At 34.5% G+C, this 12,998-nt stretch overlaps 1 protein-coding gene across 1 annotated transcript in view; it reads right to left on the bottom strand.

Moving 5' to 3' along the window:
- Positions 1-12,998, bottom strand: part of RYR3 (ryanodine receptor 3) — a gene marked incomplete at its 5' end in the record, with an annotated part of 219,645 nt that overhangs the window by 20,063 nt on the left and 186,584 nt on the right. Inside the window, 14 exons of the mRNA XM_084263759.1 lie at positions 2,793-4,117; positions 4,463-4,544; positions 5,429-5,533; positions 5,819-5,947; positions 6,331-6,419; positions 6,831-6,911; positions 7,380-7,397; positions 7,629-7,702; positions 8,196-8,272; positions 8,494-8,573; positions 8,810-8,909; positions 9,178-9,234; positions 10,628-10,679; positions 11,507-11,616. Of these exons, the coding sequence (XP_084119885.1) occupies positions 2,793-4,117; positions 4,463-4,544; positions 5,429-5,533; positions 5,819-5,947; positions 6,331-6,419; positions 6,831-6,911; positions 7,380-7,397; positions 7,629-7,702; positions 8,196-8,272; positions 8,494-8,573; positions 8,810-8,909; positions 9,178-9,234; positions 10,628-10,679; positions 11,507-11,616 (2,379 nt within the window). The remainder of the gene's footprint in view (positions 1-2,792; positions 4,118-4,462; positions 4,545-5,428; positions 5,534-5,818; positions 5,948-6,330; positions 6,420-6,830; positions 6,912-7,379; positions 7,398-7,628; positions 7,703-8,195; positions 8,273-8,493; positions 8,574-8,809; positions 8,910-9,177; positions 9,235-10,627; positions 10,680-11,506; positions 11,617-12,998) is intronic.

Raw genomic sequence — 12,998 nt, 5'->3', positions numbered from 1 at the left:
ATTTATCATATATTACAAAATCCAATTACTTCGTCAAGATGAACTGATGCAGTTGAAATCAGACAAATATTTAAATGACTTTTCCACCTGCAATGTTTTCGTCAAACTATCTCAGGTGGGTTGATGTTTCATTAAACCTTTACTGGCACAACTCACAACCATCTAAGTATGTGTTTACAGCATTCCTTTGAGATAAGGAAAAACCAATATACAATTTCACAGCTGGATAACTGCAGCAACAAAGCTGGGGCCTGGATTTCAAACACCTTTAGGCTCAGTGTTGCAAGAGCAAAGTAAACTTATTTCAAATGCAGTTTGAGTATCTAAGCTTCACTGGAAATCAAAACAGGCTCTCAAGTCTCAGATTGACAAAGGAATCCAAAGTGACTAAATTTGTTAAGATTTACATTACCCTTTTCTATAGTCTCTCAAAGTGCTTTAGACACCAGTTGTTAACTGCTGTATTCTCCTTCATTTCTGGTTAATACATAAATAGTTACCTAAATTTTTCCCCTGCTACACATAAGCAGTGGAAGTGTTTATGAAAGAATTTACTAAATAGAGCTTGGCATACTTATATCTTATCTATGAAGCCTCATCTTCCATGTGATGGAAGTGTGTGTAAATCTTCCACACAATTTCCCCTAAGACCTCAAGTTGGTGGAGAGATCATTTGATGATGGTCTTCTAAAGGTTGGGGTGGGGGAAGAAGAAAGAAATCCCCATCCATCCTCTCTATCTCTATCATATGGTCCCACAGATGTCTCCTTTCCAGGCTGAAGAGCTTTTAGCCTACTTAATTCCATACATAAGATCTGTTTCCATATCAAGTTTTTATAACTTTTTGATCCTCATAGAACCTTTTCCAGTTTTGTCACTTTATTTTTGAAATGGGGCAACCAGTATCCAAGACATATCCATGTTCATGAAGCATAGTAATATTCTGGGTTTTCCTCTCTATATTCGTTTCTTAACAAATTAAAATTTCAGTTTGCTTTTTTCATCTCTGTAACGGACATTTTTGTTGAACTCATACTTCTGTACAACTCTTATTACAGTCTCAAGATTTCATACCCAATGAGATACAATGAGCTCAAAATCCAGCATTTTACATATAGAATTATAACATTTTCTCCCCTATGTATCACTTCAATGATTTTTATCTGCTGTTTTAAGGCTTTTCTGCAACTTTGCAGGTAGCTCTTGATTTTACTCCTACAAACAACTTAGATTTATCAGCAAACTCTGTTAGCTCACTGTTTACCTCCTTTCTTATTTGTGCAACTTCATGGCTCTCAGAGTTCCTGTGGAACTTCATAGTTAAAACTAAGTTCTAACCATCTTCATCATATACAATTCCATAGGTTATTTTGCAGTTTCTCTTGCTATACAGTAATATCATTGACCTTATCACTACATAACTGCTCCTCTAGTATATAGGAGGAAATTTCTGTTTCTCTTTTTGTAAGTTTTATTATTGTAAATGCTTATGAAAGACACAGATCCTTCCTGAAGGGAATTTTTGATTCTTAGACTGCTGTTTCTTCCTTAGGTAACGCTTAAAAGTTACATCACATCATTAGTGCTCTTAACTGGATTACTTGAGTCATTCATATACATAATGTGAATTGCAATTTCTGTAATATTGAATTACTGGAAACATTATTTGGGTAAGTTTCACTAAATAACATCTTAGAGGTTAAAGCTGGATAAGGATAAATTGTATAGCTGGCTTCACATTAATGACTCAAAAGGACTTACATGAATTACTAAGCATTTTTATCAATAGTTACAAACAAATCTGAGAGAAATGTAAAAATCAAAGTAAAACAAAAAGAAAATGTTAAGATATTTTGTAGACCTTAAGTTAAAATAGCATTTTAAATACCAGCCACATGCGATTTATGATAAATGTGACAGGTTTTCAAAAGAATGTAATTTTTTAAGTACACATACACACACAAATTTAATAAATAAAGATATAAAAAAAAATATAGTTTGATCTAGGCAATAAACAAGTCTTCATACAAATGAAGAGGAAATAATGAACTAAAGCCATACAACAGAGGTTTGTCTTGAAAATATCTGGAAAGGTGGATTAATGATGAAAGATATATCTGAATAACAATTAGAAATAGATCTGAAGTATAAACTGAAACACAATGCCCTCCAAATACAATAATTTCATTTGGGTTTTGATATTTAGCTCAATTCATTTTTAAACAGAATGTGAGATTATATCTATCTCATCTGAGTGGGACAAAATAGGTTGTTCATAACAGAAAAAAAAAGAATAATTCTATGATAAACATTAAAGTAACAATTACTTCCTGCAAAATTATTTCACACAAAAGGAAAGGAGGAAATTTTATTGTATGATGTTCAGTAAAGGTTGTAGAAGAAAGATGATAATGACAAGGCATTATTATAGAGAAAGTAGCTTGTAAATGTAATAGAAATATACTGTGGAAAAAATGGGACGTGCAGAATAAACAAGACTGTAAACCATTTCAAGCAAAAACTCTGCCTAAAAGATGCTAGAAATTTTTGTTTTGTATAAAGTGCAAATGAATAACAACAATTTACTGCAGTGAAATATCAACATACTGGTATAATGTTTCTGCCACGGTATCTCTCCTGTTTTTTTTTTTTTACTAGTACAGATTATAAAGCATGTTCTCATTGAGAACATTTCTTAATCAGTTAACTGCAAATAATTCAGTTACTAAATAGGAAAATATATTTTATTACTATTACTTTCTGCAAAGAAATACAAATTCTCTTTAACATACCTGTAATCCTTTTTTCTTACGAACTGTGTTTTCCAGAGATGACTGGATATCAGTACCAAGCATTTCTGCAATATCTCCAAGGCCAGCATCATGTCCATGTTTTGAGCCACCATCTTTCTTTGTATGAATGCCAAAAATGTCTGATATGATGTCAGTTTCTCCCTTTTCACCCTTCACAAACTGCACAAGTTCAGCTCTGATGCCATGCTCAGCACCTTCAGCTTTTTCTGCTTCCATAACATCATCGTGGATTCCAAACTGTGTTGGGTCAGGCATGTCACCTAATATTTTAGTAACTTTAATATTTTTGGCTCCTTCAACGAGGCCACCCCCAAATACAGTGCTCCAAAGAATCTGGAAAATTCCCCACACTATAGTAAAGAACAGTTGGAACATCCCCACAAATAGGATCCAGAAAAAGGAAAAAAACACTTTCACCATCTCTTTTACTGACATTTTTCTAACTTTCCTGTATTGTTTCCTTAAATTCTTCACAGTGAGCATTTTAAAAAAGTTGGCAACGTTCTTCTTCACTGCAACGCAGGCCATTGCAAAAGCTGATGCAGATTCCAGGGACTTTTCTTCTTCCTCATCATCACCAATATCCACTACATAACAAGGCTCTGCCTCTTCCTCTTCCTCGGGCCTCTCAGATGAATCTGTTTCAGAGATCTGAGATGCTAACTGCATTTCAAAGATAGTGTCTTCACAGAAATTCACAAAGAGTTCCATTTTTTCTTGCTCCCCCCCTTCATTTACAACATCAAATATGAACTGCCTTTTGGATTCCTTCACCTGTGGCTTCTCCCACTGCATTCGACTGGATTCACTGATTTCAAAGTAAACTCTTTCTATTTTTTTGGCTCCGCCCATTATCTCAATACGGCCAAGGTATGGTTCAAAGTAATTAAGAACACTTTCTGCAGGTTCAAGTAAGCTCTGAAGGCGTGAATCATTAGGCATGTGCTCTGAAAGGTTTGTTAGCAATACTGCTACATTAAATCCAATGTCTTTGGCTGGTTCATGGAATCTTTCCACAAAATCAACATAGTTAAACATATCGTTTTCATCAGCTTCTGCACAGGACAGCAGGAATTCAATCTCTGACTGTATGTATTGTTTCTGAGCCTCCATTGATTTCTGGAATTCCTTCTTTGAAATTATGCCCTTACCATCTGGATCATGCTCTTTGAAAGCATCTGAGTTAGTCAGATCTTTTAACTTGAGGAACATGTCAAAGAACTTCAAAATCATTTCCACGTTGCTAGATGATTCTACAAGTGTGTCTACCATTTGTTTTCCAATAGTTCCGTTTACAACGTTACCTAAGAAGTGTGTTAAAGAGGAAGTTATTTGGCTTTCCTACATTTAAAATAAATATTAATTCTAAGAACAGAATAAAAATGTTCTTAAATCTTTGCAATTTGTCTTTCAACATGCTTTTCATAGACTTATAGAATATGTACGTTTGGAAGGGACGAAGGGACCTTTAGAGGTCATCTAGGTCATGACTGTACATATTCCAGAATAATTGTTAAAGAGATATGAAATAGGGTTTTGGGTTTTTTCCCTGGTATTGCATAAAGGCAAGAAAGATTAATGTAATTATTGTACTTCACATTATAAAGCCAAGGTAATCATATTTGACCATAAAGAAAAACAGGTCCAACCTTCAAGCAGTGACAAGAGCATCACTACCATATCCTTTAGCAGATCTAGAAGTTCTTTAAGCAATTCAATTTGCGCAGAGTCCTGTAAAAAATTGAGTATAAGGTCATTTTTTTTTCACTGTATTTATCTGGAAAACTAAATACATTTGCAGTATGCAGGATGGTCATCTAAATGCAGTTCACATTCCTCAGCAATGTTTCATTGTCATTTTATGATGATTTATGATGATCAGAAGTCTTGCAAAACATGAGGGTAATTTACTCCAGCAGAGATGTTGAAACCACAAAGATAAGCATTAATAAAGTTTTAAGGAATGCAGATAAGGGATAGCAGAATCTCACAAAATTGGTAACTCCACAGATCTGGCAGTATCCATCTCAGAAAAAATCCATCCTTTTTCACTTCACAGGGAATATTTAATGGCAGAATGCATTACCACTCAAACAGAACTAGAACTGTTTAGCTTAACTACGGAATAATATACATCTAACATGGATTTGTGACTAACATTAAGGACCTAAAAACACTCCTGCTCAGTGTCTGTGACGAATAAACACAAACTGACTGTCACATTCACTTCTTTGAATCTCCCAGATTTTCTCTTGCCCTACACAGCTGTATCACAAGACCTATGCTTTTAATGGTGCTTCTGCTCTGACAGATCATGAGGGTTTGGCAACAGGGAGGACAGGACCAGACAGACACCTTCATTATCCAAAAAGTATCACTGAGTCGGAAGCAGTGAGTTTGATATTAGAAAAGGTGAGTGCACAATGATGATTATGCTAAAAGGAGTGATATAAAAATGCTAAACCTGAGATTCAGTCTTGTACCTCTACGTTACAATAGGGTCATGCACATCTAGTGAGTATCAGCACATTTTAACTGCTTTACAGCTTTCAATATTTGCTTGACTGTCATTTATAAATATATGCAAAGAGGGATTGTTTGACCACTGAAAATACCTGTGAAAGTTTCATCTGCATATTGGCGAAGACATGAAGAAAGCCAACAACTGCATCCCACAGCCTACTATGAGCCAGACTCTGTTGATTACCTATGCAAGGGCCCTAAAAATCAAGAAAAAATATTTATATATGTGTATATAACATAAACAACCCCAAGAAAATAAAACAATTTTCTTTCCTAATATGTCTCACTACATTAGAAAGGTTCCCAAGGTTTCTTTGGTGCAGTCATTCACATGTTTTAGTATTAAGTTTACACTGGGCCAGCGATTCAAAATTAAGAAGAATAATCCCAATAAAGTATTTACAAATTTATGATAGGACCTAATCAGGTCACGTAATCACAGAACTTCACGGTTAGTACCTTGAGCAAAACATTCTGCTTACCTGGATATATTCTGTAAGGGAATTGAATATTTGTTTGGTGACAGCCAAAGCTTTAGAGAAGTTACGTTGTCCTGATTCATCAATGACATCCTTTCCTGAATAGTACCAATAGAAGTCACTGATTGATTCCTAAGGGAAAAAAAAAAATCTAATTTTGGGTCTGTATGCAGTATTTACTGCATTTTTTTCACCAGAAGATGAATTATCAGCAAATGAAATTTTGTATTTCTGTGTCAATCTCTTTCTCATGACAATAACTTTTTGCAATTTTATCTAACTATGCTCCCTGCAGAAGTAAACAATAAAATAAATTAACAAACATCTGGTTTCACACAGAATTCTGAAATATCATCTATCTTAAAAGGAAAGAAAAGATGAAAGAAATTACCTCAGAATTATTTATTTTAGATATCTCTGAAGAGAGGATTTTCACATTTAATTCCAATAAAACGTGAATTTATAAAAATTAAAGAAAGGCAAATATGTTATACTCCACTTTCATTTCTCCTCACCTGAAGCCGCAAGAGATAGTCAACTGTACTAATGATAATATTCACTGTTGTGGTGTTGCCCATCTGAGTACGCAGGTAATTTTGAAAATCTGAAATAAGTAATTTGTGTTTGGTTAGTATATAAAGGAATAAAAATGACAAGGTTATTTTCATATGTTCATAGAGACACAGAGAGTACATTCTTTTTAAGTACCTTGTTGAGTACAGATTGTTATGTGGTGGAAACTGAACTACAGTAGATCACAATGTAAATACAACTGAAGAATTATTATCCAACATGACTTGCAATAGGCTTTACTATTAACAATTGGCATAAAAATGAGAATTACATTAAGACTTAAAAATTCAAATTGAACTCCACAATTCAAATTGTTGGCATGGCAGTTTCCCCTCAGAAAACTAAACAAATTAGAGAAAAAATCTCACTAGAATCAGTTTTACTCAACTCTGTTTAACAATAGGCTCATCACACCCTTAACCCTGAAATTCAGGTGACTTACCATTGTTATGCCCTTCACAGAGCAGTTGTAAAAATCTAAATAGGTCTCGAGTGAATTCGTCATGTTGCAACACTTTTTCACCTTTAAAATACATACATAAAATGATTATGAGACAATAATTATGATCAAATACGCAGAACACATACTCTTACAGCAACCTTTAAAATAGGAATTCTAATAAAAAACAGTATTATAGAAGCGTTAAAGCAATTTAAAAGAAACAGACTGATACTAATGAAAATAAAAACTGAGACAGAAAAAGCAAAGCCAAAATATTTAGCACTCCAATGCATCCATGGTTTAAAAAAAAAAAAGCAACAGGATATATATCTAATAAGTAAATGGTTAGTCATAACTAAAATCATGCCTTAAATACGAATTATACTCTTTAATAAGCATCAAACTGTTTATCCAAGCGGAACACACAACCTGCTGCAGACCATAAAGCTAAACCTAAAGATAACTGGGAAGATGCAATTAAAGATTTCTCTCTGTATTTGCAACACATTTTTGCAACAATAGTATCGAAAACTGTAAACCCAAACATACCACGCTCACGAACGATGACTGTGGATCAAAGAAAAATAACAAGAATACAGGATAAGAATATTGGAAGTTGCAATGTTTTTCTTAAAAATTATTGCTAAAGATTTTGTAAATATAAAGCATATTCAGAACTCAATGCCTAGATTTATTTATAGTAAGTTTATCAACAAAACCTCAAGCTACAGTTCCAGTTAAAAAAGGAAGCACAAATAATGCTTTACGCACTAGTGGAATCAATTCCATTCTACTTACGGGTTCCTTCTTCAGTAACCATTCCCAGGCCTTCTGCTTTATTTTGTCTCTCAAAAGCATTCAAGTCAAGAACACTTGTATTGAGGAAAAAAAGAAAGGAAAAATACTATAGTACACAATAAAAAAATTTCCTCTAGAAAATCTCTGGAGACCTTCAACAACTAGTTTTGACCCACTGTGACATGCATTGCCTCATATCTTATTTGATATTAATATTAAATAAAAGAGCTTAGGATGAAAACAAGGATGCCATGTCCATTTCTGAAAAGGAACGAGTCTCAGACCAGGTCTCTCCCCTTACCTAACTTCACTTCCAGTAATGTCATTCATGGTTTCATGTATAATGGAAAGTGTAAAAAGAACACGAAATATTACTCTCTCTATTGACTTAAACCTGCCTGCCAAAGGACATCACTGCAGTGTCTCTCTGGTTCACAAAAAAATTCCCACAAGAGTTCTATAATCTGTAACTTCTCTAATTTAAAACTGTCAAAACCACCTGCACTGACCAATAAGCCACCAACATGCATAAAACTGAAACTGTAATAATGCAATTTATGCTTTTACCTGCAGGACTGCATCAAGCCAGAGAGACTTTGAAAAAACCCAGCATCCTTTTTCTCCTTCAGGTAGTCTAGCATTTTCTAGAGGGGAAAAAAATATTAAAATTATATGATTTAAAAACTCCCTGAATTGCCATTTGAAATACAGATCACTGGCATGCAACATCACCGTTGCTGTACCAAAAATACCCTGACATTTCTTTACTGTTTAGCTTAAAATTAAATGCACTGAAATAAAACCACAGCAGAACACTGAAATTATCAAAATTACTTGCCTCTTTTACATAAGCAAGACTCATTACCTGTTGAACTATGGTATTTCCACCATTTAGAATAGCAATACCAAGTTTTAATGTTTCAACAACCATGGGTCCTGTGTGACCTGTCAAAACAAAGGTAAAGTTAGTAAAACTTGCAATTATGAACTATGCAATGAGGAAAGCAGTCTGGAAATTTTATCTAGTATAGTTGTAGCTGACATTTATTTTTGTCTCATCACATACAAGTTCTGTATGGTATATATATCATAGGTATAGTGACATAATACATTATATATGTATAGGATTAGATCTATGATATGTGGATCATGTATATTTTTAATACATCACAGCATATTACCTTTGCTTGCACTAATCATCTGAAGAACCATCTCAGCAGCTCCACGATCATGTAAGCGAGCTTGCTGATATAGAGTTCTCTGTTTTTCCATTTCTTTCTCCTGGGTTTGGGAACAAAAATGAGAACAGAACACAGAGTGGAACTGATTCAGGAAAAATAGGAGATCTGAAGGTATTGAAGGCCACCTGCCTCCACAATCCACAGTGTGTTTGATTCCAAAGCTTCAGAACACACTGTCTTTCTTTTATATGAATAACAATATAAACCAGCCCAATACACACTGTATTATTTTTGCATTTATTTTAGTTGACATATTTAAAATACACGCACATTAGACAGTGAATAAGAAATGGTATTTAAACTCTCACCTCAAATGTCTTTTCTTTTTCTTCTTCTTCCTCTTCTTCTTCTTCTTCCTGACAGCTCTTTTCATGTTGGAAATAGAAATCACAACATCTTGCTTATTATGAAACATAATGCCTTTTTTTCCTGTAGAATTTCTACCAAAATCATAGAATCATAGAATGCGTAAGGTTGGAAGGGACCTTTAGAAGTCATCTAGTCCAACCCCCCTGTATTAAGCAGGGACATCTTCACTAGATCAGGTCACTCAGAGCCTCATCAAGCCTGACCTTGAATATCTTCAGGGATGGGGCCTCCACCATGTCTCTGGGCAACCTGTTCCAGAGATCCGTCATCCCTCATACTGAAAAACTTTTTCCTAATATCCAACCTAAATCTCCTCTTTTTGAGTTTAAAACCATTACCCCTTGTCCTCCTGCTGCATGCCCTTGTGAACAGTTCTTCCCCAGCTTTCTTATAGGCAGCTTTCAGGTACGGTAAGGCCGCTATAAGGTCACCCCAGAACCTTCTCTTCTCCAAGCTGAACAAGCCCAACTCTCTTAGCCTGTTTTCATAGGAAAGGTGCTCCAGCCCTTTGATCATTTTTTGTGGCACTCCTCTGGACATGCTCCAACACGTCCATGCTCTTCTTGTGCTGAAGGCACCAAAGCTGGACAGAGTATTCCAGGTGAGGTCTCACCAGAGCAGAGTAGGAGGCAGAATCACCTCTCTTGATCTGCTGGCCATGCTTCTTTTGATGCAGCCCAGGATGTGGTCGGGCTGCAGATGCACATTGATGGCTCATGTCCAGCTTCGCATCCACAAGTACTCCCAAGTACTTCTCCTCAAGGCTGCTTTCAAGCAGCCAAAATGATGAAAGAAATTTTTAAAGCCATTTTTAGGCATTAAGATTTGAAATCCTTGCAATGCTAAGTATTTGTACTCATCCACATTAAGAAGCTGATACTCCCTAATGTGTGAGAACTTCAGGATATTCAGCCAACTACATACACACCCTGTATAACCACAGGCTGTGTGTTCTTCTGTCATAACTCTATTTATATCCATAATAATTATCTTTACAGTCCAACTCTCCTCACATGTGCCTGTTGTAATCAATGTAGCAAAAAATGATTTTCAACTTATTTTTTGTAGACTTAAAAGATTAATTCCAAAATAATTACCAGAAAAATAAAGAAAGCTAACATTGTTAAGACTACTCATGTGTTAATTGTGTACAAAGTGCCAAGTGGTATCAACAGGATTGCACCTACTTGAATTTTATAATTTTATTTTAATGTAGGAAATTTCTCATTATATATATAATTCTGACAGCATTTGCTTCATTAAAAATATAAATTACTAGTGTCAAGCAGTCCATATAAGACAACAGAAAGAAACGGTTTATAAAGCATCTCAAAGTAGTAGGAAATACCTGAGTGGATTAAGGGATGGAGCTTGAAATGGTATATTTACCTTTGCCATCATGGCAGAATAGGCAATATATAAAGGATCATCTTCTAGTTTGCTGTAAAGAGTAAAAACATTTGTAATGTAGTAATAAAGAGATGTCACACTACCAATAATATGTAAGTAACATTTTTATTATAGGGTATTTTTTTAGTTAGATATTTACTTGGAATGTTATTACACATTATTATTATTATTATAAATGTATTTTTTTCTCAAATCAAGTCTCTGTAACTTTTAAAATAAACAATTCAGAGACATATTTGAACATTAAACTTAGTCATGTTGGATAAGGATGTAAAGATAACTGGCTGTGCAGGCGCAGAAAAGTAGTATAGAGTATAGAATAATTATAACTGTCAGATGGCAGGAATATGTTAGTCATACATAATAAGTGTACGAAGCACTGGGTACTCTACTGATACATGAAAGACACATTCTAATCAACAGTCTAAATTCAAAACAGAAACTGGCACTGAGATTCATGTTAATCATCAACGAAACCTTTACTGACATACTAAATAAAATGTAATAGATACCAACAAGTAGAGCACACATCTGTTACTGGCAGAGACCAGGGGAGGGTACTCTGAATGAACGAGCAGTTCCTGTAGACTTGATGTTTCTATGAGAATTCATGCTCAGTTATTTCTGCATTGGCTATTTGCCAAGCTTTTAGAACGCCAAAACCAGTCAGTATTTGTCTCAATATAAAGGTTATACCGAGTTTAAATACATAAAAACTCTAATGAAACTGAGAGGCAAAAAGGTATTCACCATGTACAATAATGAACTGCAGTTGTGTTAAATTATTTCTGTAATGTTATTAGAAATTCAATTACTGTGTGCTTTGACTCAATGTCCTTTTCAACACAGCTCTTTTACCTTCTCTCTGTGAGAGCACTGCGACTAAAATAGAGGATAATCTGATGAAGTGGATCAGGCTGTTTTTTCTCGGTCTCTTCCTCTTCCTCCTCATCTTTCTTTGGAGGTGTCTGTCTCAAGATTTAGCAGAATATACAAATTAAGCTTTGTGAGTAAGAAAAATATTAATTAATCCTAGGAAGGATTTCAGTAATTTTTTTCTGTCCAATTTGTATTAACTTCCAGTATTCATTTTTTTCATCAGTTTACGGCACAACCTGCCAGATTATGTGCCTGTATGACTCAGAAGTTAGAGTAGCTGATTGTTATTCATATTTGATAGTAACATTAGAAGTTTCTCATTTGCAAGGTACTGAAAATGAGACAGTGAAAATCTTAGGGAAGCCTTATTCAGCATAAATTATGTTTCCAGTGGATCAGAACTGAAAGTCCCAGCTCATTTTTTAACAGGAGAATTATTGGTAAATGGAACTATTTTTAATAATATCATCAGAGACATTCTATTCAGACTACTGTTCACTACAATACTTTCATATGTCATTTCTAGGTAACTTTGAACAAGGTAAGGACTGCTCTTATTGCCAACTTCAAACTTTTTTTGCAGTTTGAAATATAACGCAACCATCACTGCCAAAGGAGCAGGGTATCATCTTTACCTCACTTGTGTTATCACCCCTTTGTAGGGTTTGTAATTACTGTAGAATTACCTAATTATAGAAATAATTGTAATTGCAGAAGTTCAATTTACTTCTCCAATAAATCTGAAAGAATTTTAATCACTGCTTTGATTAATGGCCTCGTTCTTGCCTTTTAGAAAGAAGCAACAGAATCAAACAGACTGTGGCCCTAAAATTGTCCAGAGTATGAGAAGAATATAGTAGCTGCAATTTGGAAAAATCATGCAAACTTCTATAGCAGTGGGTCTCTACAAAGCACAATATGGCTGCTTTTGCTATACACTGAAACATCTCCTGATACATCTTCATAACATCCATGAAGCTATATATTAATTTTCATGGTGTTTAGATACTATGGAGATAGGCCCCTTTGAAGTATCTTAGGCAAACTACAGAGAAGGAAGAGAAAAAGCAGTAGGCTTTCTAAATCAATATTCAGTAACGAAATGTCAATACTTATAAAACATCTTTGTCAAGTGCATATGTAAATGACATTTTTGCTGAATATGGCTGTGCATTATTTGCTTCTCCTTATGATGTATCAACGAGAAAACAGCAAAATTAATTTGCATCAAAGCTGAAAATGTTAAAATTAAATATTATGCATCAACAAAAATTTTAAAAAGGGGAAAAGGATCAATTGTGTCAAGCTTTAAAAAGCCAGTAAATATAATATAGGAACATAGGAATTACCATAATCTCAAAAATAGTCTGACTATTCATCTAATCCATTTCTTTTCCCAAGAATGAGTATCACATAGTTTGTCTGAAGGCGTAAACCACCTTAATGCACTTCAGTGTGCATCACAGGACAA

Source organism: Gallinula chloropus, assembly GCF_964237585.1.
Source record: "Gallinula chloropus genome assembly, chromosome: 4".
NCBI lineage: Eukaryota > Metazoa > Chordata > Aves > Gruiformes > Rallidae > Gallinula > Gallinula chloropus.
This window is presented reverse-complemented; position numbering and strand designations above follow the sequence as displayed.